Genomic DNA, 25,244 nt, shown 5'->3' with positions numbered 1-25,244 from the left:
CCGGTCACTCATTAGCCAGAGGGTAAACCAGAGCGTCCTGGATTCCGGGGGAGCCTCGCAGCCGAGCTTCTCCGCTTAGGACGGGTTTCTTCCCTGGACAGAAGGTAAGGTGTCCCTCCAGAAGCTCCTTCAGACGTCCGGAGGAAATGAACTCTCACCGTGTATCCTACCAGTTCTGGAGATGATCTTCTCCGCGTTGCGCCCGTCGCTCTCGGGCCTGTGTCTGCTGAGGCGTCCGAGCTGGACCTCCTGCAGGACGGCGGCGAGCAAACCCCCGGGCTGCCTGTCCACGGCCCTGACCTTCCAGGAGCCCGGGGCCTTCAGCGTGAAGACCTCCGGGGAGCTGCTCCGCGCCCTATTTGTCTTCCGCTTCTGCTCCTACCCCGTGCTGGTGGACAACTGCGGCAAGGTGAGAGGAGGTCCTGCCGCAGAGGCCTTCACAAGGCCACATCTCCTCCCGGTCCATCTTAGCACGAAGGTGTGAAACCCGAGGAGCTTCCTCTCGCCGACCTTCTCCCTTCTGGTCCTCCAGCTGATGTCGGTGGCTCGCTCGCTGCTGGGGAGGAGGTTGTTCTCCATGCTTCTGCGCCCCACCGTTTACGCCCAGTTCGTGGCCGGGGAGAACGAGCGGGAGATCTCCAGGTCCCTGGAGAAGATGAGCTCGCTGGGCTTGAGGCCCATGCTGGCCGTGCCCATCGAGGAGGACCTGGGAGAAAGCTCTGGGTACGAGAAGAAAACAGTCAGTTCATCTTCTCCACGACAACAACCTTAACGCACCACCTTCTCAGATCCTTCTAGACACACACACACACACACATATATATGCTCTCGCCGTGCTCTTTGACACCTCCAGGGAAAAAAGGTATGATGACAACATGAAGATCATGCTGGACTGCGTGAGGATGTCCCACAGCAACGCCTGGAGCAAAGACCCCATGATGCAGCTGAAGATCACCGCCCTGCTCAGCCCGGAGCTGTGTGTAAGGCCTCCTGGAAGCACCGTCTTAGATATTATCTTACGGGCCATATTTTAGATGATACAAGCCAACAAGATGATCTAAAAATGACTTTATCACCAATACATGCCAGCACCGCCCCCAGTCTGGATTACGCAATTATATGTTGGGAAACGAGTATTTTTAGCAAAACGACTGTTAGGAAATCATGAGATAAAATATGAATATGTTTGAGCTGGTAGGCGCCATCTTGAGGAGAAAGGAAATGACTATAATTTGACAGTAATTATTCGATGGAAACCAGCCTCCTGCCTTTTGCTGCGGCGACACTTGAATTTCTTCGAATTTCATTTCAGTGAAGGTGCGCAAAAGCGCTGTTTTTCCCGCTCTCTGAACCGTCTCTCTGTTTGCAAAGGTGAAACTCAGCGACCTCATTGGCGAGCGGCCGTACGACCCGGCTCTCCTGGTCAGAGCGCTGGACGGGGAGGTGAGTCCCCCCCCCCCAAGGGTCACGGGGTCACGGAGCGGCGGAAGCAGTTTCATAATAAAATTTTTTTAAAAATCACCCTTCAACTTGGCCTTCCAGACGGTCGCCTTTCCGGGTTTAAGCGACGGCGAAGCCTCGCACTTCCTGTGCGGCCTGAGGAGGCTCAACGCCATCGCAGAGGTGCTCTTCATTAGCGTCGAGCTGAAGACGCGCATTCTCACGCCGGGTTAAAATACAGTCGCGCTTTTTTTTTCTTCCCCCAAACCCGCTCCCCAGGCCGGCGTGGACAAAGTCCGCATCCTGGTCGACGCCGAGTACACCTACATGAACCCGGCCCTGTCCCTCGTTACCATGGCGATGATGATGAAGTTCAACAAAGACGGCGCCTGGATCTGGAACACATACCAGTGTTACCTGAAGGTGACTGACCTCGGGGGTCTCCTCGGTCGCGTCCGGCGCGGGTTTTCTGAACGCGGCGTTCCGGTAAGCTGTATGTCGGGCCCGTCAGGAGTCGGGGTCCCTGCTGCTGGAGGCCCTGCGTCTGTCCGAGGCCCGGGGTTTCTGTCTGGGGGTCAAGCTGGTTCGGGGCGCCTACATGGACAAAGAGAGGAAGCTGGCGGATAAGGAGGGCCGTGAGGACCCCGTCCATAAGAGCTGGGGGGACACCAACGACAGGTGGGCAGAACACAACCACCACACAGGGGTGTTGTGGGTCAGACGCCTTCACCGTTTCTGTTATTTTTGTGTGTGTGTGTGTGTGTGTTGTTACAGTTACAACGGCGCCATGGGAGTGATGCTGGAGGCCATCGCCAAGAAGCCCGAGCGCTACAGGATCATCGTGGCCACGCACAACGAGGAGTCCGTGCGAAAAGCCGCAGAATGGTTCGACACACACACACACAGACACACACACACACACACACTAGAAAAGTACCACTCTTGGAACTACAACTTCTAACTGTATATTTTAACATGATGTCAATCATTCGTTTGAAAGGAAATCAGCTAAACAGTAATTGAATGAGCCTTTGCACGACTTTTAAAAATTTGCACCCCTCAGTGATTATTTAAAATTTGATTCTTTATGCAAATAATGTCTAAAAGTGGCAAAAATATAAATAGCTGTGTAAACCGGACACAACAGGAGGGATATCTGTGATATAATCTGATGAATTACGAGCCTGCACGGCGGCTGAAAAGCCTTATATAACCACGGAGATGATCCTGAGGTCTCAACTCCTGGTCCTAAAATAATAAAACGACGTTTGCATCTCTCCTCCTAGGATCGCTGAAAAGGGCATAAACAAAACCGGGGGATCCGTGTGCTTCGGCCAGCTGCTGGGGATGTGTGACCACGTGTCCCTCACCCTCGGTAAGACGTCCCACGTCCACGCCAGGAGCTCCAGGGTTCATACTAGAGGGGTTTGACTTCAACCAGGAAAGACCTCATACATTGAATCACACAGTCACACTGGTAATAACGAGAGTATAAAACTATGTTGAGCTTGGACGCGCCGCGATCTTCCCCCTCTCCCCAGCTAAGGAGGGTTACGCCGTTTACAAGTCGGTGCCGTACGGCTCCGTGGAGGAGACGCTGCCCTACCTGGTGCGCCGGGCTCAGGAGAACCGCACCGTGCTGCAGGGAATCCGCAAAGAGCGCGACTTGCTGAGGCGGGAGCTGCGTCGCAGACTCCGTCTGAGGCCGTGAAGAAGGGAAACCGTGAATGATCACATCCCCTGCTGCTGAACCGCTGAACACACGTCGGAAGAAGGCGGCGAAAACCTAATCGGGACCTCCAGACATCACCGATTGGAGGCGTACGGAATAAAACAATGTGAATTAGGAAAGGCGTGGAAGAACATGTAACCCCGCGGGAGAGCGGGTCCATCGGAAAACACCAGGCGGGGTTTTATCTCAGCACATTTACCCCTTGTTGTAATAAAACCCAGGGATGAACGAAGCGTCTGTTCGCGCCTGCTGGATCGATGCACCGGTTTAACTTGACTAATGTGACAACCTGTTAGGATTTAGCAGCGGGTCCTTTTTGTCTCCTCTTGCGAGTCGCTCCGGACAGCGTTCGCTTGAACAGACCCGGCAGATGAACCTGTCATTTGGGGCGTTTTCAAGGTGGCGTTCTGAAGGACAATGACAGGAGATTCTGCTTCAAAACAATTTATTTCTGTTCGATTGACCGACTACAATGAGTGTTACCAGGATGATGACAAATCAACTGCACTGCTAGTTATGTTATTCAGCCGACGGTAGCCTGGGGGAGCTGTTGCAGGTTTTCCAGACGTGCGGTCCACTGAGGGGGGGATGCAGACGGCCGTTCACAAAAAGCTGAGTTGGCGGTGAAGGAATGAGAGCTGGCTGGAGCTGCAGAGCTCAGTAGTTGCTATGGTTTTGATTCCTGTAGCCTCCTCGCTGGTAGCCGGACTGTTTCTGCGAGTAACCGCCTTTCTGGTCTGCGGACGGGAGAAGAAACCGTCTCATATTTTGAACTTCAATTCAGAGAGCCGATTTTTCCCCCATCCTTCTTTTTCACCTACCTCTCTGGTAAGACTGCTTATTTTGGTATCCACCTTTCTGGTCTGGAATGCAAGAAAGAGAGAGAAGATAATTCATCTTTTCCTCGTACGAACTGTTGAGCTGCGATGAACCCGGACGCGGGTTGAATCCCACCTCTGTTGAAGTAGCCGCCGTAGACGCCCTGCTTCAGGTCGAACACGCGCTCGTTGTTCTCCACCAAGCCGCCCAGCTTCTCGGCCAGCTGCAGGGCCATGTTCTGCAGGGAGGTAGGCTCCGTGCGGTGCATCACCACCGTCTGCGTGGGCTGGTCGAGAGACGCCTGCAACGCACAGAACATCGCTTGGACTCAAAACCGTGAGGAGAACAACAAGTTCAAATCAGCTTCACTGTGATTTTAATAACAGGAGGAGGACCGGACTCACCATCAGCTCCTCGTTGATGATCATCTTGCTGATAATGCTATGAACTGTGTGTATTTCCAGCTGGAACATCTCCGCGAGGGTTTCCATGCTGTAGCAGACACACACACACACACACAAAATCAGGTGAAAACCGGTTGCCGCAACAACATTCGGGTTGCAAATATCCTCGCAAAGCGGCGACGGCGCGCTCACCTGATGGAGTCGTACACGCTGCTGTACGTGAACAGGTACGTCCTCAGAGACTCCTCCTGGATCTTCCTGCAGAGGAAACATCCGATCGCGCTGGATTAATACACGGGGCGCGACTGGACGGGTATTTCGGGGAAAAGCGAAAGAACGGGAATAAACAGACCTGACCAGCATGTCGCGAACCCGCTGCGTCTCGGGGAAAAGGTCCCAAACCTTACAGTTCATCTTCTCGTTGATGATGAAGGAGTGGCAGGTACGCCAGTCTCCCATCTTCATGGCTTTGCTGGCGGCCACCACGTGCTCCCTCATGCTCTCCGGTGGTCCTGAGGGACAAACGGGTAGCCGGTCGTCAGCTCGGGTTGTTCTGCCGAGCTGACGGAGGGTTGCGAGGCGAGGCGGCGCTCACCTAACAGCGGCTGCCTCTCTCCCACCCGCAGCTGGTGGTGGAACTGCTTGCTGATCATTCGGCGGCGGGCGTCGAACTCGTGGGCCGCCATGTAGGGGATTTCCAGCAGCATTGCGGAAACCAGGTACACGCACTCCAGCAGCTCCAGGTTGATGTGCATGTGGAACGGAACCTGTCAGAGATGTCAGATCCACGTCACCGACCGAGGACGACGCCAAGTCTGCTTTTCCGGCCGAATCGTGCGGCTTACTTGTCGCCTCTTTTCGATCTTCTCCTGCTCGGCGTTCCTCTCCTGCATGTTCCTCATGAGCAGACCCTGACCGAGCAGCTCCTTGGCGCGTCCGGAGGACTGGATGTCCAGCAGGGCGTTGTGGGCATCCTTGATCATTCCCTGCCTGAAGGCGCAGATGCCGAGCTGAACCATGGTTCTGTTGTACAGGATCTGGGGAGGAAAAGGGGCGGAGTCAGGTCTTGAGGATCCGGCGTTCCGCGACCGTTTGCGCGCGTCTTCGTCTCCGGACGCCGACCTGCACGGGAGGATCGGCGTGCTGGATGTTGTCCTGAAGGTGGCTCATCAGCATCAGGTCCCGGGCCTGGTACCAGCGGGAATGCAGGGCGTGGTGGTAGATGTGGCAGAGGATGGCGCACGTGCGGATGCGGTCGGTGCGATCCTTGGCGTAGATGAACTTGCAGAGGCGGTCCATCAACACGGCGCTGTCCTCGCCCTCGCTCTCCTCCTGGTCCTGCTCCGACTGCCGAGCCAAAGGAAAGACACGTTCTCTCGAATTTGTCGAAAAAGGGAAAACGTTTCCTCCTTCGCGCGCGGCGGCGATTCCTCACCTTGGACTCTCCCTGCACGCCGATGGTGCGTCGGTGAGCCTTGTAGTCGAACTTGTAGTAGGTGTGCATGATTCTACGCAGGTACACGCGGCAGATCTCCTCCGTGCTCCCCTTGTTCTCCAAGTAGTTCAGCAGCCGGTCGACGATGCCACACACCCGCCCCTCGTCTTTGAGATTGTCCACGTATTCTGCAATGAGAGGCGGACGCAAACGGAAGGCTAGTTTTAAACCTGAGATATTGTTTTTGGGTCACGTTCAGGATCCAGAAATGTTTCCAGACCTTGCGAGTGAGGATCGGTGTTCTGCATGATCTTGGTGAACTCCTCGTCCATCCTCTCCACCAGCGTCAGGATGCAGCCGCGCACCCTGAAAGGCTGATCCCCGTGCAAACGTCACACAAGTTAAGTTTGCAATCTAAATTCTCTGGAAACGAACAGCTCGGTCATTCTGAAGTCATTCTTTCAAACCACAGCGGTTGGGCTACCTGGTCCGAGATGGCCAGGTTCTCACTGTCCTCCGCGATGTTCTCCCCGATGAAGATGTTGCTGTTGGCGAACAGGATGTCCAGCAGCTCGTCTATGCAGTCCAGACACTTCTTCCACATCTCCGACTGGGCGGGAAGGCGAACGTATCCGGATTACGTTAATAACACCAGGACGTGTGTTTACGCATTGTTTTAGCAACATTATTTTCCTGAATCAGGTGTGTAACAACTCAAGACCATGGCAGCTGCTGTGATTGAGGCGGCAATGGAATTAGCATTACTAGCAGTAAGACTGCATAGAATACAATTTGGGAAAAAACAGACTGAAGTGAACCACACTCGGTGACAAAAAAGAACGTGGTCTCCTACCTTCATGTAAGCGGCTAAATTGGGATTGTAGTCATACAGGGAGGCGATGATGTTGAACTTAATCTTGACCAGGACACCTTCCCCCAAGTTATGCTCGGCGGCGATGGCTGCCAGAGCGTGAAACAGTTCAATCTGAGCGGCCCTGTCCGAGAGGAGGGGGAGAGGCCGTCACAAACAAAACAACGGAACTAATGTTTCGCTAAATCGTTCCTGTATTAGCATCGTTCGACGCCCTCTGGGTTGCGGATGAAGGACGTACCCCGATTAACTATGAGTATAACACTCTCACTCTCACACGTTTGAAACTGACCTCCGAGGATCTACAGAAACCTGATATTGCTATTCGGTTAGCTGGATTGCGTGACCGGCCGTCTGGACGGCACTCAATCGTTCATCTGTGCCGCCACAACCTCACTACCTCAGCCATCCACACGTGTCACACCCTGACTTCGTTGTCTATTTTCATCCTTGTTGGTCTCAGCCCATTCGCATCCTGCTTATTTTTTATTTACGTCTGTCATTGCTATTGTCACTGTTTTTGTTCCTATACTGGTTGGTCGTTTTGGCGATTTTCAATTGGTTGTCTATTCTGTTGTCAATTTTTATCCTTAATGATGTTGTTGTTGCTCTCTCTGCTGTCTATCTTCTAATTGCCTCTTTATTAATATTCATAATTCTTGATATTATAACTGTTACACTGCTGTGACACCAGAATTTCCCCTATGGCAGGGGTCGGCAACCCGCGGCTCTTTCATCGTGACACTGCGGCTCCGAGTGGCTTGGGAAAATATATCATAAATATTTAATTGAAGAATATTTCCTTTGTGTTGATTCATTTTTTTAACTTTTAGTTCTAAGTTGGAAGATTATTGTGATCTTGAAATATTAAATAAAATCATATTTATTATTTTTCGCCGCTCAAAATAACGTCACACTGGCGGAAGCCGGTATACCCGCCGGCCGGTAAAGTCCCGATTTGCAGATGCTATGGGCAGAAGTTCAGGAGCAGAAGTCCCATAAACCAGGTAAAAGAAATATTTATGAAGATATTTTGCAAATATTTATTTTTCTTGTTTACTGACACAGTGATTTTTTCCCGATTTATGTTTGAAATTCAAGTCAAGGCTCCGCTACACGCTCTGAAAGGCCAAAGCTCAAAATGGGTTCATTACATAAATAAAATTTAACTTTCTCTGTAATACTTTGTGAATTTCAGAAGCAACACACTACACACTTGTTTATACAAAGTGTAAAGGTAATAAAAAGCAATATATACAGTGGTACCTTTATTTTAAACGTCAAAAAGTAATTGCGGCTCAATAAAGATTTTTTATCTTATGAAGCCACGCTGTTTGGACTGACACAGCGACGGCTGCCGCTCGCCTAACCCTGCAAAATCTGTGCGTTTGCTTCTTAATTCTTCAGATCCCTTGCAAGTAAAGACAGAGCACAACCGACCGTCTCGACGCGGTGTTTTTGTCAGGAGTGGTTCTGAGTGCGCAGACGGAGCTCCACCGAGGGCCGGACGGTACCTGTCTGTGCCCTTTTTGCCTCTTGCTTGGAGGATCTCATTCAGCTTCTTCACCACCACGGGGGTGTTGATCTCGGTGCCCTTGGCAAACATCTTGGGCTTCTCCTGGTGAAATCAGGGGAGATTCATTCGTGATGATAATTTAGGATAAGGTGTTCCACCTGCATATGCTGACTGGTACACACAACATTTCCGTTGTAATTTCTTTTGTGTAAATACTTAAAGACCAGGTATTACTTTAATTCAAATACTGCTCGTACGTGTCATTAGAGACTTTCTTAATCTTTCCTTGTTTGCGTGTGCTTATTTTACATTGGTCGGGTTCTTTGCTGAGTGATTGATATCAAAGTATCGATCCTGAAAACCCTTATTTGAGGTGTTAGAATACGCAGCGTGTCTCAGTATTTTGCAGACATTCTGAAAGTGGTGTTGTGTTCATGAGCTCTGCAGGATTTTTACCTTGACCAGCGGCACTCCGCCCTTCACTTTCTCCCAGCCGCCCTCAACCTCCTCCCCGCCCTCCTCCTCGGCCTCCTCCTCCAGCCGCTCTTTCTTCTTCAGCTTCTTCTTTTTGGTACCCTTATCCACGGCCTTATCTTGCATCTGGGGCCTGGACAGAGCGCGTTCATACGCTATCACACGTCAAGCGCAGCGGATGTTCCTCTCTGCCGCTGCATAGTGGAAACCACAAGCACATCGTGGAAAACGCAGGAATGTCCCGACTTACTTTTTGAGAAAGTGGGTGGCCAGGGAAGCGCTCTTTCCCTCCCCGTCGTCAGAGCTCTCGCTTCTATTATCCACAGAGTCTGAGCTCCAATCTTCATCGTCATCGTCGCTGTCGCTGGAGGAAGACCCATCCTGTCGTCAGGACGCCGGCAGGTTTGAGAGAAGTCGATTAAAGTCTTCACTTAATATTGACACGCCAAATCATTTCAAACTAAGCTTATTATTTCAGAGAGTTGCCACAAATAAGAGACACTTTTCTTCAGCACCAGACGACATCTTCACATCCCTTGAAGAGCAATCCTTGGAGGAATTCTAACACGTCATCTGATGCTTATCAGAGCCGGGGGGGGGACGTTTGGCCTTTTAAACTCAACCTTTTCTATTTGGTCCTCTTACCCCAGATCCTTTGGCGGACTTAAGGAACTTGCTGGCATCGGGGGCACCCTCGGATTTTTTCTTCAGGAAGGCTTTGGCTGTCAAACCTTCTCCACCTTCCATGTTGCTATCAGAGGAGGAGCCTTACGGAAAAAGAAATGGATGAATTTTACCTTCTCATTGGAATCACTCGGGCCACAGCTTAACTACTTTCCTCAAAATAATCCTAAATAAGCTATTCATCGTGATCGTTATCTTCGACCTTTGCATCAGACGTTTATCGGCAGTCCTACCTGAATACTCTGGTCCCTTCTCTTCCTCCTCATCTGCAGACTCCTGGGGGTTCTTGGAGAAAACACATTGAAATTCTTTTTATTTTCACTTTTCTTTGGAGCTGTGACTTTGTAAAAAGTGCAGCTCAGATAGAGATCAAGCTGAACAAACACAATTGGGTAAGAAGCAGAGATTACACACTCAATTCACAAAAAGTGATTAAAAAAGTGTTTGGTTTTTTTATTACCTCCTTGTAGGCAGAAATTTCTGTTTCATAATCTCTGTTGTACTTGCGGATCTTCTGACGCAGCGTGCTGAGGGCCTTTGCATTGTTTTTATTCATTTTCTTCTTGCCCTCTTTGTCCTCCCAAAGCTGCAAAGATATAACATTGCCAAATTTAATGATATTAAAATCACCAACCTACTTAAGGTGTTATCTGAATGCACACTCAAAAAACTTGAGTGATTATGTTTATATGGCGCATTTGGACGTCTGACCTGGTTCAGGTAATCCTCCAGGTCGGCCAGAAGTCTGATATAGAAAGAAGGAACCCCTTCTTTATCAACTATAGTCTTGCTTTTGAGGAAAGCTCGACATAACTGCTCAAACTCCTCCAGACATTTGGCCATGTCTCGGATCTTCATGGCATTGCGGATGGTCTTGATAAGGTTGGTCAGCTCCTCAAATCTAAGGATCAAGAGTATTTGTATTTAAAACATGGACGTAACCTGCGTAGTTTTACAGACGTGCTGTTGAAAGACGGAGAATCAATTCACATCGAAAACAGCCCCACAAACCTTTTGTCTTTGGCGCTGCGCACCACTCTCTTGGTGTCCTCTTCATCATCGCTGAGCAGCAAGGACCTACGAAAACGGCAACGGGTTTGTAAAATTAGACACATTATATATACAAATCTCCACTTTTATGACTGGATTAGGCATTAATGGCGCTGACTGCTTGAAAGTTGTCCCCGGTGCTTTGACGGGGAGCTCATCTGCGGACGAGGACTCCTCTGACTCGCTGTCAGACCCGGTGGCGAAGAAACGAGACATTGCTGAAGATTAGCTGTCAATCTGTGCAGAAAGAATACAAAGGTTTTAATGTCAAGCGCGGACAGTCTTGGCTCCGGTTAGGAAAAAATTCTGTGATACAATTCTTTGACAAATGACAGGGAAAAAGACATTGAATTGCTGTCCATGTTCAACTATGCGTCGGTGAACAAATGTGCTGCTTTAGCCAAACTGGATGTTGGTTTAAGGCAATCAGATAAAGACAGTGGCGTAGTTTGATGCGGTTCAAGAAGAAACACCTTATGGTACGGTGTGGTTTTTAACCTGTCTTTGGCAAAACTAATATTCATTTGGATTATTCAGAGTGAGCCTGTCTGTAAGATTAAAGGAAATTTAATGATGTGATCAAAGCGCTAACAGTACAAGGCAAATATATATTACCGGCGGCAAATTGGAAACGGCACATCATTTGCATTGAACAGAAACGGTTAAAATTGTTTTACACAACTATCACAATTTATAAACACTGTCGTATTTATTCCAACGGGGATGCTAACCATCAGAAGCTAACCCACCCGGCGGGGCCGGCTAAGCTACGGCTAGCATCTCCAGGGAGCACCGGGCCTCTCCGCTCCCCACCAGCCGGTGAATAACCTCGGACACAGCCGTCAATACCCTGTCATTTCCGAGTAATGGCTCGGAAAACAACTCACCCGCGTTTCTGGGTTGTTGTGCGGTGAACCTGTCAGTTAAGAATCGCTTTAAATATCCAGCATTGGCAGAAGCGCTGCGCTGGCCGGAGAATCACGTCTCGCCGGGGACTCGCCTCGGAGAAAGGAAGTGCTCTTCTTCTGGGTCTTTTGGCGGATCGTGCGCCACCGAATATCAGCACAGCGCCACCTAGTGGATGGGAGGATTAAATTGTGATGTTTACATTATTAAATGCAACATCTCTTGTCTGTTTGCTCTTCATAACCCCGTATTTTTCCATCCTACCATCTTCTGCTGCTTATCCTGCATTAACTATCCCAACTGTCATCTGACGAAAGGCGGGGCACACCCTGGCCAGTCAATTGCAGGGCCACATACAAAGACAGACAATATCTACTCATTTTTGAAAGCGATTTTCCCATTTTTTTTCCCAAAAAGCTTTTTGAAACGTGAGAGGAAACTGAAGAGAACCCAGTGGAAACTCTTGCAGACATGGGGAGAACATGCAAACTCCATACAAACTCAAGCCAGGGTCCTTCATGCTGTGAGGGTGAAGCCCTAACCACTGATCCACCGTACCAACCCGGTATTTTTCATATTCTGTTATTCAATTTTTTGTTAAATGTATATTAAATGCCAACAAGTGTTCCCTTTTTTAACTTTTTAGTACACAAGAATGACTTTTTATATAATTTATATACCGCATTTAGAAAAAAAAATTATGTGTTGATGCAATTGACCTGTGTCTGCACCGGAACCTGTTCTTTTCCTGCTGGCTGGAAAACAGGATGGCATTTACTGAATTTAGAGCCTGTTTTTACCACTGGATTTGAAATGGCTACAGTGGAAAGGCCTATTGAAGGGGTTGCATCAGTGCGTGGTCATTCTTCAAGATTCAAAGTGTTTGGTGCCATGTGTGTGTGCAGTGTGGAAACACGTTTCCCTGTACAATGAAATTATTATTTTGCTGTCCACAGTACATTTTGATGTGAACATGATAATAAATAATAGTAGCGATAAACATACAGTTATAATCCATAAGGGTTGGAGGGAAATGAAGAAGATAGCGCAGGAGAATGTAATTATCATAAATATGAACAGTTTTTGTGTGCATGTAAACACGCATGCGGTATCTCAAAAGGCAAATCTCACATTTTATGTCTGCAAGCCAGAATCCCTCGACCGGCCTGTTCAATGTCACGTGACTGAGGACATTTCATTATTTGGTTCTCAACAGATGAACCAAATTTTGCCTTTGAAAACAAACGCTTACTTTCAAGCATCATTTGTAGTGGCGACAACAGGTTCAGCACAAGAGTCATTAACATTAAAATGTCCTTATTTGCTTTAAAAGGGTGAGTGCCCTGATGCCGTACCTTGTGTCTCACCGGAGTGGATGTGACCCGTTACGGCTTGTCAAACAGTCAGCTAGAAAAAGGGACAATCTTTTCAAGGAAGGATTCCGGTGAAGCAGCGTTTCCTTTTATTATCATTAAGATCATGTGGCACAGTCTGGTTAATATACCTCAAAACAGATATTCATGCACAGATGAGATCATATCAGTACAATCAGTCTTATTATCTAATTCAACATTCTTCATATTTTTTTGTTCTTCCGAAGCTCTGGAAAGAAGGGAAAAGCACAAATGAGAAGGGGTTAATAACATTTCAACCTGCAACAAAGACCATTATAGAAATAAGTAAAATACTAAATGAACTGAAGTTGTTTTTCCAGGGGATTTGTTTGCACACTTTGAGTGACGTGTGAATAAAGTCATTCTGAACCGCCCTCAGACACAGGACCACAATCCAGTTGAAGTAAAAGCTATTTCTCAAACAAACACACACACTTGCTGTTTATCCATGTGAATGAACCATTTGGAAAACATGCAAAAGAAGTTGCTGGCTTGTCATGCACAACGTATCCACAGGAGCCATACCTTCTTTCAGTCGCTGTATTTCCTTGGATTGCATTTTCAATTTTTCCTCGAGTTCGGCACAATTGGCACAGACTGCAGAACAAATCGATCAAATTACCGATCACAAATCCGATCATCTGCTAATCCAGGGGTCGGCAACCCATGCGGCTCTTTCATCTTTACACTGCAGCTCCGAGTGGCTTGGGAAAATAAATTATGAATATTTAATTGAAGTGTATTTCATTTGCGTTCATTCCTTTTTTTAACTTTTAGTTCTAAGTTGGAAGATTATTGTGATCTTGAAATATTAAATAAAATTATATTTATTATTTTTTGCCCCTCAAAATAACGTCACACTCGCCGAAGCCGGTATACCCGCCAGCCGGTAAAGTCCCGCTTTGCAGATGCTGTACGCAGAAGTTCAGGAGCAGAAGTCCCATAAACCAGGTAAAAGAAATATTTATGAAGATATTTTGCAAATATTTATTTTTTATTGTTTACTGACACAGTGATTTTTTCCTGATTTATTTTTGAAATTCAGGTCAAGGCTCCGCTACACGCTCTGAAAGCCCAAAGCTCAAAATGAGTTCATTACAGAAATAAAATTTAATTTTCTCCGTAATACTTTGTGCATTTCAGAAGCAACACACTTCACACTTGTTTATACAAAGTGTAAAGGTAATAAAAAGCAATAAATACAGTGCTACCTTTATCATAGACGTCAAATAGTAATTGCGGCTCCCGGTGTTTTCTTTGGGTGTTCAGGGTTGCCGACCCCTGTGCTCGGCGGAACAGGTGGAACTTTGCTGCACCGCCAGTGGTGGTGTAGCAAAACTGAACCTTTTTTACACTGAATGTACATGAAAAATGAGAGCAAACAGGCTTTTTTTCTGAACGTACCCTCTCTTGGGGTCTTGGATTGTGAAGCCTTCTGACATGCAGCAGGCTTTGGAACATTACTGGCCGAGTCGGCGGCGTCACAGCTGGAGGCTTCGGCTTCGCACAGAGGAGCATCTGCAGGGATCACATGAAGACAACGGTTACTGCTATGAGATTGGTTGTTATTTTGCTTTTCTTTAAAAAGGTGCCAGCAGCACACGTCTCGATGCCGTGGTACCGAAGAAGAAGCTGACTGGCTCGTCTACTGCAAGGTTTTGAGGTTAAACGTGTCACTGGGAAAACTCTACACCTACCCGTCTTCTTTTTCTTTGCCACTGGTAAAAGTTCACACCGGGTTAAAGGATGCCTCTTAGTTTGGGAAGTCTTGGATGGAATATTAGAAGTGGTCACTGCGTAAAGGGGCAAAAATGGGAAACCGGTGATGCGTTTGTCAGCTCATACGGGAGACAAAGGGCTTCCACCCCTTTTCATTCACATCGAAGAAGTGACCGCAACTATACTGGGACATAAAGCAACTCTTTGCAGAAAGACCGAGCAGTCCCTTTAATTCTTACACTGCCGTAACTAAGCAACAGAAATCCTAAAATGAAAAGGCGCTAACCTGTCGACACGTTTTTCACGGCCGGTGGCCTGAGACCCGCCGCCGCTCTCTGCGCGCCACACGGCCTCCCGCCCAGCTGACGCTTCTGCAGGCCAGAGCTGGGCTGCTTGGATGCTGGGCGTGACACACACACACACACACACACACACACACACACACACACACACACACACACACACACAATTCCATTTACTGTAGATTCAGGACACCACTTCCATCCCCCAACTATAACCCCGGTGCCATAAAACCTACCTTCGGTCGCGGATCGCAGCTTGTAAGACGTCAAAACGCCGGAGGTCTTAAATGAACACAACAGGTGAACAAATATTGTGCGTTTGTCAGTAACACCATTTGTAGAATTCATGGCAAAATAAGACCATTATAAAACTAATAAGGTGTTCAATTAAATTAAAAAGCACTGAAATGACCAGAGTTCCCCATACTTCTCAAACTAATTTCAGTTGTTTCTTGCCATTCAGGACAAAAAGGTATCAGTATCATAGCAGCACAATAACCCCCCCCATTATGAAATACTCTAAATACAAACAGAACACAGATACGGCGAAGAACACGGCTCGGTCTGTTTTACCGAGCCAAAGACAATCAACATTTTTCTATACTTCGCTTTGACAGCAAGGACATATTCCAAGTGTACCTCCTGGGAAGCAGCGGGCGCAGCTGCGCTCAGAGCTTTCGCCTGAAGCCTCCGCCTGGTCACGGGCAAACCGGAAACCGGGGGCTCGGTCCGCCCGGGGAGCGCGGCGGACGTTTTGTATCGTAACAGCTGGGACACGGGTTTTGAGGCGGGCAGCAGAGATTTAGCGGCGGACGGTTTGAAGAACGTCTGTCGATCGGAGACGATGTTTGACGGAATGTCTGAGGCCGCGGTGTCGCGTCTAGCGATGGAGTTGGTTATTCTACCGTTTGTCATCGGCGTGGACGTCAGCAGGGAGGCGGCCTTCAGATCGAGGGTGTCATCCAAGTTGAATGTATTGACTTTGTTATCGTTCTCCATGTCCATGCTCTGATGTGCCAAAGAGTCAGAGAGGCCATACGTCATCAACAGCGATTGATCCTTCGGCTCAGATCTATCAGCTCCGGGGTTCGGGTTTATCATTGGATCGGCCTCAGACGGGCTGGGTTCGGGGTTAACCACCTTGGGACTCGTCTCTGTGCCATCGGGCCTGCCCTTCCCGTCCGACAGCGGAGGACGTTTCTCATCAGATGCGTCGTCTTCAGAGTGTGTTATTGCATTAACCACCTCAGGAGAGGCTTTATCATTCTGGTGACTTTCACTGGACTTAGGAGCTTGACCATCAAAAGTGCTGTTATCGACACAGAAAGTTCCACCTGCTCCACCCAAAGCAGCATTATTACTAGATTTTTGAATCTCGTTACTATCCAGAGTGGTGTGCTGGACATCCTGCAAGCCAGTAGCTTTTACAGCTGGACCCAGAACGGGACTTTCAGCCGCGGCGCTGCTTTTATGAACTGAACTGGTCGCATCCGTGGACCCGCTGGCCAAAGTCGGCCCACTGACATCCGATGAAGTCAGATCCAACGTTTTATTCTGACGACCACATATTTTGGACGAGGAGTCTAAATCTGTGGTAACACTCAGCTGGTCGGACTGAGGAAACTCACATGCTTTTTGGGCAGGCCGTGCCACCTCGCTGGACAATTCTGCATCACGGCTGGTTTGAGGCACTCCGGCGGCAGCATCTTTTGGATTTGAGGCCTCCTCGGGTTCAGGGTTAGGCTGCTGAGAGGAGAGGTTCTTTGAACTGTTGCTGTCTTCCAGCTGGAAGCTCTGTGCTCGTGAGGGAGGACACGAAGCGGACATGTCATGAGACGAGTTTATGTCACAGGTTATGTTAGCAGGTCGGGTAGCAGCTGCGCCTTCAACCGTGTTTTTTCCACTGAGCTCCAGTGACCCGGTGCCGTTCAAAGAAGAAGACACAGAAATATCTCGAGTCACTTCTAAACAAGCCGTTGCTTTTTTCCCCTCCACAGACTTTAGATCAGACCGTTCGCTGAATGAAATTGTGGTGTTGTTCCCATTGCAGGTAGAAGTACTTGACAATTCTTCTGCCGAAGTTTGAATTATATCCACCGTGGCCCCTTCCGCCCCGGTACGTCCGCCGGGAGCCGAGGAGGATGTGTTGTTTTTAGAAACGTCCAATGTGGAAATATTTGACGTGACCTGTGAGGAGGACAGTTCGCCTCCTTGCGATAGCGCTGATTCAAGCTCCAATTTAGGGATTTGAGCAGAGCTTAACTTTGAGTTCAGTTTCATATCAGCAACCTGCTCCGTCTTCTTGATAAACTCCCTCCGATTTACCGGAGTCGCAGGTAGACTGACGGGAAGAGTTAGTTCATTTCCAGACAAACACATCGTGGAATCAGTTGTGACATCAAGCAGCGTAATCTCCGGAAAGAATTCATCATCCAGCCATTTCACAGGAGCGGTCGGTCCTGAATGTTGGCCGGCATTTCCGATCGGCTTCAGACAATTGGCTGCGGTATTGCCAAAGGGAAAAAAAGATACAGTCTGATGAGCTCTGTATCCGTTATTTCCACCAGACCGTGCATTTTGATGTTCTTCCATACGGACCGATGGCTTCCCAGTCCTGGACGGGTATGTGTCTGCAGGCGGAATATTTTCTTGGCATTTGTCGGCCTCTAGGTTTTCCCCAATATTCAAAGTGTGCATTGTTGCCTTATTATCCATGCTATCATGCGTTGCAGAACCTGCTGAACGAGATTGCCAGGACACGTTTCTTTTCTGACTTCTGAGATTAGTGACTGCAGCCTGCGAATGAAATGACTGAAGATTAATTGATGTCAATATTTCAGTTGACACTATCTCATCTAACTATAGTCATGAAAACGGTGTTTGACCCTGTGTAATAAACACCACAGATGCTAAGTGAATTAGGTTAAGAGGAACCAAATGCTACCAGTATTCATTACTGAACGCTAGCTGCGTAATGTGACGCGAAATTGCGTTATAACATGATTTATGAATTTACTAAGGTATAAAGACACTCTTCTCGAGATCTTTTCAATCACAGACGACCCAGATGACTAAGACCTTTAACATAAAATTAAACCGTTAGCGTTGGAACGTGAACTAGCTTAAAGTTGCTGTCATAACTCTAGCTAACCGCTCGCTAGCCTTAACTTGGTAATAAATCGACATCGACAGGTTCTACTTACTCTTCTGAGCAGTCAATAAAAACTGCAGATCCGTGAATTAACATGAAAATTCGCATAGATTTGACTCCATGAGTTCGGATGTTTCATCTGGAAAGAATAAATTACACGAACTCGTCACCAAAACCACTTCTGGACGTCACACAGTCCGGCTGGATTTGAAATTCCGTTCCGGTCACTGATTGGACAGTAGGTTCCAGCCAATCAGCATCGACCTTGTCTTCTTCTTCGGTTTGTCGGAGCGACAACCAAAACAACAGCAAACCGCCAGCTTTTAACAGCTGTTTTTCAAGAGTTTTAGTAATTTACTTTGTACAGGGGCTCTTTTTAAAATGTTACAGTTAAGAAATGATATACTGCCTCCTGCTGCCTTGGAAGACCAAGTGAGATAAAAAAAAAAACACACACACACTTTCATATGATGACATGATGACAAAGATCATCATCATTGCTATTTTAATGATTTTGATCCCACCATCAGCAAAAATCTATTCATATTATTTAGCTGTGATTTTAAAAATAAGAATAAGAATGGGAACAACTTTATTTATCACGAAGGAAATTGTTGTGCCAGAGTTTCAAGTAAAACATAACAATAATAAATAACAGTAGGAAATTGTATAAACAGTATAAAAAAGGGGGAGAATAAGAAAGACAAATAAAAGCATGAAGCGTCTAAGTAACAAGTCAAGGCTTTAAAGTGTCTAAAGGTCTTAAGTACAAAGATTTTGAGATTCCCTGCGGCTGAAGGGAGAGGAATTAAAAAGATTTTCCCCTAAATTGTGACAACTGCGTATTCTCTCATGCTTCCAGCGACTACTCCCTCTTTAAAAAGAAATCAAGAGAAACTTGCTCTTAAGCATCTTTACATGCGCTTTAACCAAAACTAATTCAGCCTAACTCATTGTTTTTGTGACAAATTTACAATTTTTTGTACGTTTGCACCGTGGGTCTGAGAGTAATGCCATTTCAATGATCTGTATGAGTGAAGGTATGGTAGTATTGACAATAGAGTTGACTTTGACAATGAATTCGTGACAGATGAGAGCTCAAATTATGGTCCATAAAAACAAAATATTCTTTATTTTGTTGCTTTGGTCTTTGCTTGCAGAACCACGGCACATCTCACCACGCACTAAGAGGATGTACTTACGATGGTTAAACCTTAAAGTCGAAGTTCTGAGGACAGCGGTCAAACCTTGTTGCAAACCTTTTTTTATTTCAGTACAATATTTTGTTTAAAAAAATCATTTTGAAATTCTGTTTTTAAAAATCATTCCACCAAGATTAATGATTTCCAGTCGGACTTTAATACAAAAATGTCACGCATGACTGTACTACGTTTGGTCGATATCTCAAATCAAAGTATAATATATACACACAAAATCATTTCATTTCTCTTCTCAGTCTTTTGAGGTTTTCTTTAATTTGTGCTTGAGTTCCGACATCAGCGGATTTCCAAATCTGAAAAGAAAAGACAACCGATTGAAGAGACAACTCTTCTGTGTACAAAAAAAACCCGTCATCACGACATGTTTCACTTGTGGTTCCTGGATATAATTTACCCCGGGTGTCTCGGTGGCAGCCATCTTGGTGCTTTCACCGCCTCTTCTTGTGCAGGAGTGTCACCTTCCTCCTCCGATGTTGTCTCGGCTGCCTGTTGATCAAATTCGAATTGAGCAAATTTCTCAACGAAACAGAAAAGAAAAGCGGCATTTCAAAGGGGACCAATACCTGCCGGGTGCTTTCAGGGTCACGGCTTTCTGTCTCCGCCCTCTGCGTACGCTTCAAAACCGGAATTCCACCACCGAGACCTTGAAAATACGACCGCAAACAGACCGTTAAGAGTGAGCCTGAGGTTTTATCGCGATCTCCGAAACAATCCATCGTCCTTAAAGACCTACCGGGAAGTTTTATTCCAATGCCCAAGCCTCCTAGAGGCACAGCTGCGAAGGCTTTTCCAGGCCCGTGTGGAGAGGCGGCGACTGGATCCACCGAAGGCTTGTGTAAAAGAGTCCGGGGATCTTTGGGAGGTCGAACGTGAGGGTTTTTCACCGCAATTCTTGCCCTCTGAGCTGAGAAGTCCAATGCAAAACCATCAACCTGCAAAGTGGAAGACAGCTACGTTGACTTACACATCTATTTAAGTTATTCACTTTTCTTTTATACGTGCCAATCTGTTAAGTGGTAAGTGATACCTCGGCCTTTCTGGGCACAGGTGCCGTTTCGGTCTGTTTCAGCCATTCGGCGGTCGGTTCATCTGATGACCTTTCCTGGAATCCATCCACGGCGTCTGTCCGTGTGACCCCCTGCTCCGACAAAACCGCCGAAGCCTCTCCGTCAGTTGCGTTGATACTGGACGCATTTATCTCAAGAGGTTGATCTTCAGCGTCCGTTCCTTCTCCGTCATAAAGAGACGCCGTTCTCGCTGGAGACGAAACGTCCGCATCTTCGGCCGAACACAAGGATTCGGTTTCATCTTGCTCCTCAAGAGCTTCCTCTTGGGTGACGCTCAGCCCTTCTTCTGGCTGCGCTGTCTGAATCCACAGGTCGAGGAGATCTTCTCCGATCACATCGCGCTGCCCGGTGGTTTCTTCATCTTTCTCCTCCGTGCAGCGATCATCCGACTGATGTCTCTGCGTTTGCTCTGGTGATTCCATCTCATATCCGCCTGTCGTTAGATCTTCGGCCGCTCCAGCGTCCGTCCAAATGTCCCCCTTGGGTGTTTCCGTTATCGTATCTTTAACCTGAAATTGGGTTTCTAACTCCGTCTCAGTTGGTGTGAGGCTCACATCTGCTGCTCTATCTGGCCGAGGGTGAACTTCATCTGGTAGGAGCCGGTTCTCGAAGCCAAACCTAGCTTCTTCCATGTCTATTCCGTGATCTCGCAGGTCCACTGTTGATTCTACGAGCAATTCAGGCTCCGTTTCACCCGAGAGGAACTCTGAGTCGGGGAAGTCTTCCGGCAGACTCGAAGCCCCGCTGCTATCTTGCTCCGGGTCTAAGGCGTTTACCAGATCATCGTGGAAGGAGGTCTGTGTTAGGTCCAGGACTTCGGCATCGTGAGGGACTGCAGCCACGGCACCCGCTGCGACGCACGTGGAAGCTGCCGCCTCTTTCAAACACCACAACCCTTCACCCATTTCCAGTCCAACCAGTTCTCCGGACTCTTCTTTTTGCTCTTCTGTCTCCTCGGATTCTATATCAGAAGGCTCCTCGTCCAAAAGTCCAGTCCCTGTCTTCACCGAAGCGTCCACTAGCTCATGCGTAAATATTATCCCTGATCCTTGAACGCCTGGTTCGGCACCTGGTTCCTCGGCCTGCGGTTCAGCGCCGGTAACGCTCTTCATGCCAGCATCTGTGAAGGCATCACATATTTCCCCCCCGGTCTCTGTGGTGGCAGGTCTTCCGTCTTGTCGCTCCTCCGAATGCCGAACCTCGAGAAAACAGTCGCTGTTTTTAAGGCTCTCCGGCTCCTCGCTCTCCTCCTCTTCTGATAATTGGGTGGTCCAGCTTTCCCCAGTACCTCCTGATTCCAGGAACCATTGTGTAGTATTTTCCTCCGTTCCGGACGTATTGTTGTAATCAGGAACTGCCTCCTGGGTTTCCTCACGCTCTTCTGCGTTCGGCTCCTGCTCCTCCTCCTCCTCCGGCCCTCCGCGGTTCACGGTCGATACGTCGGTCGTACGTATCCGTTCCACGTCATCTTCCGGGTCGCCGTCGGGATCCGGACCCCCGTCTTCCATCGCACCCCAGGACTTCACCCGCTCGTTGCGTTTAACCTCATTTACATTTGTTGTTTCTCTTATTTCGGTTTGCGCTTCGGTGTCGGTCGCCGTGTTGACGTCCGTTAGAGGGGGAGATCCAGCGAGGCGTCCCGTCGCGGCATCGTGGAAACCGTCTTCCTCCGGCGTGGATCCGACAGGGGGTTCCTCCTCGGGGCTTTGGGGCGTCGGCAGCTTGTTTCGCGCGTCCACCGGCTCACCGCCAGCCTCTTCTCCGGGCCGCGCTCGTCCCTGAAGATCTCGACTGTCCGGCCCGTCGCGGGTTTGGCCGCGGGTCAGAGTCGAGTCGGACGAGGTCACGACGTCTCCGCCGAGAGCCGATAACTCGCCACATCCAGGGGAGCGGTCTTCTGCTTGTCCTGCTCGTGCGGCGAGATCTTCTCCAGACCTGTGGATGCTTTCAGAAGCCCGCAGATTTCCGCGGTCGTATTTGTTTACTCCTCCGTACTCGTCCGTGCTCGCGTCACCTTCCCCTCCTGGAGTCAGATGTGGACCCACATCTTCTGGGCCGCTCGCATATCGGACTTCCTTCACAGCCTCGATCGTCATTTCTCCGTCTTCTTCTCGTTCTGGGATATTTCTGATGGCGTCGTTGGGTTTCGACTGACCCTTTTCTGGCATTTCCTCCTCTTCAGCGTTTGCTTTTTCTGTGGTTTCCTCCGCTTCTTCTGCAAAGTTTACCGACCCGGCATTTGCGCGGATGTTCACGGTCAAATCCTTCTTTTCCTCTTGACGCTGTTTTGTTTGTGCATCTTCCACGGTGCTCCAGCCTGCACCTGCCAAGATCTCCTCCACCTCCTTCTCATCAGCGGCTTCTGAGGCTGAGCTTTCATCGCTTCTAACCGTCCTGGCTTGACTGTCTAGACCTTCACCGAAGCTAATGTCTGCGGTGGATGTATTCCAGAAGGCCGGCGTGGAGCCGCTCGATCCCGAGTCCGCCGCAGGAAGCCGTTTCTCCTCGAGTTCCCCGACGCCGGGTTCCTCCTCGACGCCATCGTAGTCGCCGGCTTCGACCGCGGGATCGCAAGGAGGATTCAGGTCATCGCCGGCGCCGTCGACGGGCTCTGCTCGCAAAAATCTGCTCACCGCTCCGGTGATGTAGTACTGGGAAAAAAGATAGAAAGAAAGAGGGATAGTAAAATATCCCTTCATCACATTGTTTATTTGACCGATGAAACTTTCGCTGCATTCTATCGTTACAAGGAATGTCGATCAATACAGCGACTACTTAACCCTAGAATAACATCGGATGATTTTCACCCACACAATTCTTGTCATGCGATTTTCATTTTGTTGCCATTGTCTGAGTTTACGAGTCCTTGTGTAGCTTCAGGCTGCTCACTGATACTATTAATTGTATACTGCTCAAAAAAATAAAGGGAACACTTGAACAACACAATGTAACTCCAAGTCAATCACACTTGTGTGAAATCATAGTGTCCACTCAGGAAGCAACACAGATTCATTTGGACTTGTTTTAAGGACATTACATCAAAGTTGGATCAGCCTGGAGTTTGTTTTTACACTTTAATTTTGAGTGTGATTCCTAATCCAGACCTCCATGGGTTGATACAATTGATTTCCATGGATCATTTTTGTGTGATTTTGTTGTCAGCACATTCAACTGTGTAAAGAGCAAAGTATTTCATAAGAATATTTCATTCATTTAGATCTAGGATGTGTTTTTTAAGTGTTCCCTTTATTTTTTTGAGCAGTGTATGTTTGTTCCCCTCCTCCCATTGGCCATCTATAAATTGATGAAAACTGTATTTTATCCAGGATTGGGTAAAATATACCCAACGTTAGTGATGGTGTTACTTATATGTGTTATGAATTTTTTTTTTTACAAATGTTAAGACTCCAGCAAATGTTATCCTTGAAATACAAAAAAAAAAAAAAAGCAAAAGGAATCGATAAAGGCAATGAGACCTTCCAAGGGAGTCACTTTTATGTCGCTAAAACCGACATCTCTTCATGACGACATGGAAAAACTGCTTCTGATGTGGGTGAAGGACAAATACCATAACGCAGACAATCAGAAGTGAGAAAGCCTGCTCTGTATATCGTGATTTAAAACGGAGTTTTAGAGGAGAAAGTTTTCTGAAATTCATTTAAATTCCCATCTCAAGGGGCCTCCTGGGGTTTGAAGCTCCAGGCGGAGGCCGGGTTTCCCATCCCTTCCACAGGATGCTGAAGCAGCTACTTCCGCCCTGCTGCTGCTGCTGCTGCTGCTGCTGCTGGCTCAGGGTTTAAAGATCCATTTTGAGAGGCAACACTTCCGCTTCCAGTGCAACAATAGAGCGGTTTAAAAACCGAGAAGTACAAATATAGTCCCACCGGCCTGACTCGCAAAAGCGTGACTCATCGGCGTTCGGAGCACAACCCCTTTTAAAAGCGCTAATCGTTCATCACACGGCGGCCTTATCTTCCTTATCTTCCTTGTCTTCCTTTTCCACGCAAGTCTGTCCTCAACAAGTCCAACGGGAAACGGGGGCATGGTTTTCCAAAGATGCGGGCCGGTTCCGGAAAGTTTTCTTGGACCGATAAAAGCCGTAGCGAGGGAGTTACTGACACTGCCTTGTTGAAAATACACATTTGCATGGGTTTGGATGAATAAATCATATCGTGTACGACGGCTGTTCTGGCAGTAAATCAGAAATACAAGTCTTGTTCCTTCCTCAAAATCCACATGTCTTTCACAAGCGCTTGTTTTTCCCCATCCTGGGTCGGCGTTGCACTTCTGATTTCTGGGTTTGCAGAGCCAACAGAGAGGCTGCCGTCCGGCGCAGCCTGACGAGTTTAGAAAAAAAATAAGCGAGCTACTTCCTCTTCGGGTTCACCTCAGACCTGCTGGGATCACACGAACTTCAAGGGAGTATTGATGCACCACGACCTTCGGAGGCGACCTGGGTGACCCACCACCCCCACCAGCAGATTGAGTTGCCCAGCTGCACCTGAGCCATGAAGGTCCTGGATGGACACACTCCTTTCACTCTACACTGAAAATGCACTAATATTTGCAAGGAAGCAGAACAGAAAACAGTTGGGCCTCTGTGTGTGTGTGTGTGTGTGTGTGTGTGTGTGTGTGTGCATTTCTGCAGCCAAACTCACCCAAAAGTCCCAGAGGGTCCTCTCCACCCTGGCTGCGGGGCTGTCGGGCTCCATCTCCGCACTCCGCGCTCCGTGCCCGCCTCTCCCGTCGTGGACGCGCAGCACCCGCGGCTGCAGACCGGAGGTGAGTCGCTTCAACTGCGGACTCGGTTTCCGCACTCGGCCGGCAGGCGTGGTTCTCTCATAACGCCGTGTCCGCGTCGGTAGGAGGAAGAGGAGACCGCGGGTGGGCGTGCGTGTACGTGCGTGCTCGGAACCGACGTGAAGTGCGTCGTTGCAGCTGCGCCCGCCCGTGCAGGTGTCGGAGAGAACCGAGCAGAAGAGCTCAGGTGTGGAGTTTAAAGATAAATATACTGTAAATCTGACAGGACTCTGTTGTGAGATGTGAAGATACACGTGGAC

The 25,244-nt window shown here is 48.3% G+C and overlaps 4 protein-coding genes across 4 annotated transcripts; 1 reads left to right on the top strand and 3 right to left on the bottom strand.

Annotated features, from left to right (window-relative positions):
* The first annotated feature begins 1 nt into the window (after position 1).
* prodh2 (proline dehydrogenase 2) lies at positions 2-3,404 on the top strand. Its single transcript, XM_086140925.1, has 11 exons — positions 2-104; positions 174-409; positions 533-723; positions 854-980; positions 1,372-1,443; positions 1,543-1,623; positions 1,720-1,863; positions 1,952-2,118; positions 2,215-2,325; positions 2,727-2,815; positions 2,982-3,404. The coding sequence occupies exons 2-11, from the start codon at positions 182-184 to the stop codon at positions 3,149-3,151; spliced, it is 1,380 nt and encodes a 459-aa protein (XP_085997051.1). The 5' UTR covers positions 2-104; positions 174-181; the 3' UTR covers positions 3,152-3,404.
* A 196-nt stretch (positions 3,405-3,600) lies between these two features.
* eif3c (eukaryotic translation initiation factor 3, subunit C) lies at positions 3,601-11,451 on the bottom strand. Its single transcript, XM_086140924.1, has 23 exons — positions 11,313-11,451; positions 10,544-10,662; positions 10,387-10,452; positions 10,087-10,276; positions 9,836-9,961; positions 9,609-9,660; positions 9,337-9,458; positions 8,942-9,072; positions 8,674-8,824; positions 8,216-8,319; positions 6,684-6,825; positions 6,315-6,440; positions 6,111-6,204; positions 5,831-6,018; positions 5,518-5,742; positions 5,241-5,432; positions 4,991-5,162; positions 4,748-4,907; positions 4,588-4,653; positions 4,396-4,483; positions 4,127-4,292; positions 3,994-4,035; positions 3,601-3,909 (listed from the first exon to the last, which is right to left on the bottom strand). Exons 2-23 carry the CDS (start codon positions 10,639-10,641, stop codon positions 3,830-3,832), a joined length of 2,781 nt encoding a protein of 926 aa, XP_085997050.1. The 5' UTR covers positions 10,642-10,662; positions 11,313-11,451; the 3' UTR covers positions 3,601-3,829.
* Positions 11,452-12,781: 1,330 nt separating this feature from the next.
* LOC147215020 (uncharacterized) lies at positions 12,782-18,087 on the bottom strand. Its single transcript, XM_086140787.1, has 8 exons — positions 17,950-18,087; positions 15,386-17,542; positions 14,983-15,028; positions 14,731-14,844; positions 14,423-14,518; positions 14,130-14,243; positions 13,251-13,322; positions 12,782-12,933 (listed from the first exon to the last, which is right to left on the bottom strand). Exons 2-8 carry the CDS (start codon positions 17,459-17,461, stop codon positions 12,908-12,910), a joined length of 2,544 nt encoding a protein of 847 aa, XP_085996913.1. The 5' UTR covers positions 17,462-17,542; positions 17,950-18,087; the 3' UTR covers positions 12,782-12,907.
* Positions 18,088-19,237: 1,150 nt separating this feature from the next.
* LOC147215019 (uncharacterized) lies at positions 19,238-24,980 on the bottom strand. The gene is made up of 6 exons (XM_086140923.1): positions 24,843-24,980; positions 20,145-22,835; positions 19,851-20,049; positions 19,681-19,760; positions 19,512-19,603; positions 19,238-19,410 (listed from the first exon to the last, which is right to left on the bottom strand). Exons 1-6 carry the CDS (start codon positions 24,894-24,896, stop codon positions 19,350-19,352), a joined length of 3,177 nt encoding a protein of 1,058 aa, XP_085997049.1. The 5' UTR covers positions 24,897-24,980; the 3' UTR covers positions 19,238-19,349.
* Between the last annotated feature and the right edge of the window lie 264 nt (positions 24,981-25,244).

The sequence above is a fragment of the Fistularia commersonii genome, chromosome 33 (assembly GCF_037954325.1).
Source record: "Fistularia commersonii isolate RoL2024-O1a breed Wild chromosome 33, RoL_Fcom_v1.0, whole genome shotgun sequence".
In the NCBI taxonomy this organism is placed as follows: domain Eukaryota; kingdom Metazoa; phylum Chordata; class Actinopteri; order Syngnathiformes; family Fistulariidae; genus Fistularia; species Fistularia commersonii.
Note: the sequence above shows the minus strand (reverse complement) of the source record. Positions and strands in the feature narration are given on the sequence as shown.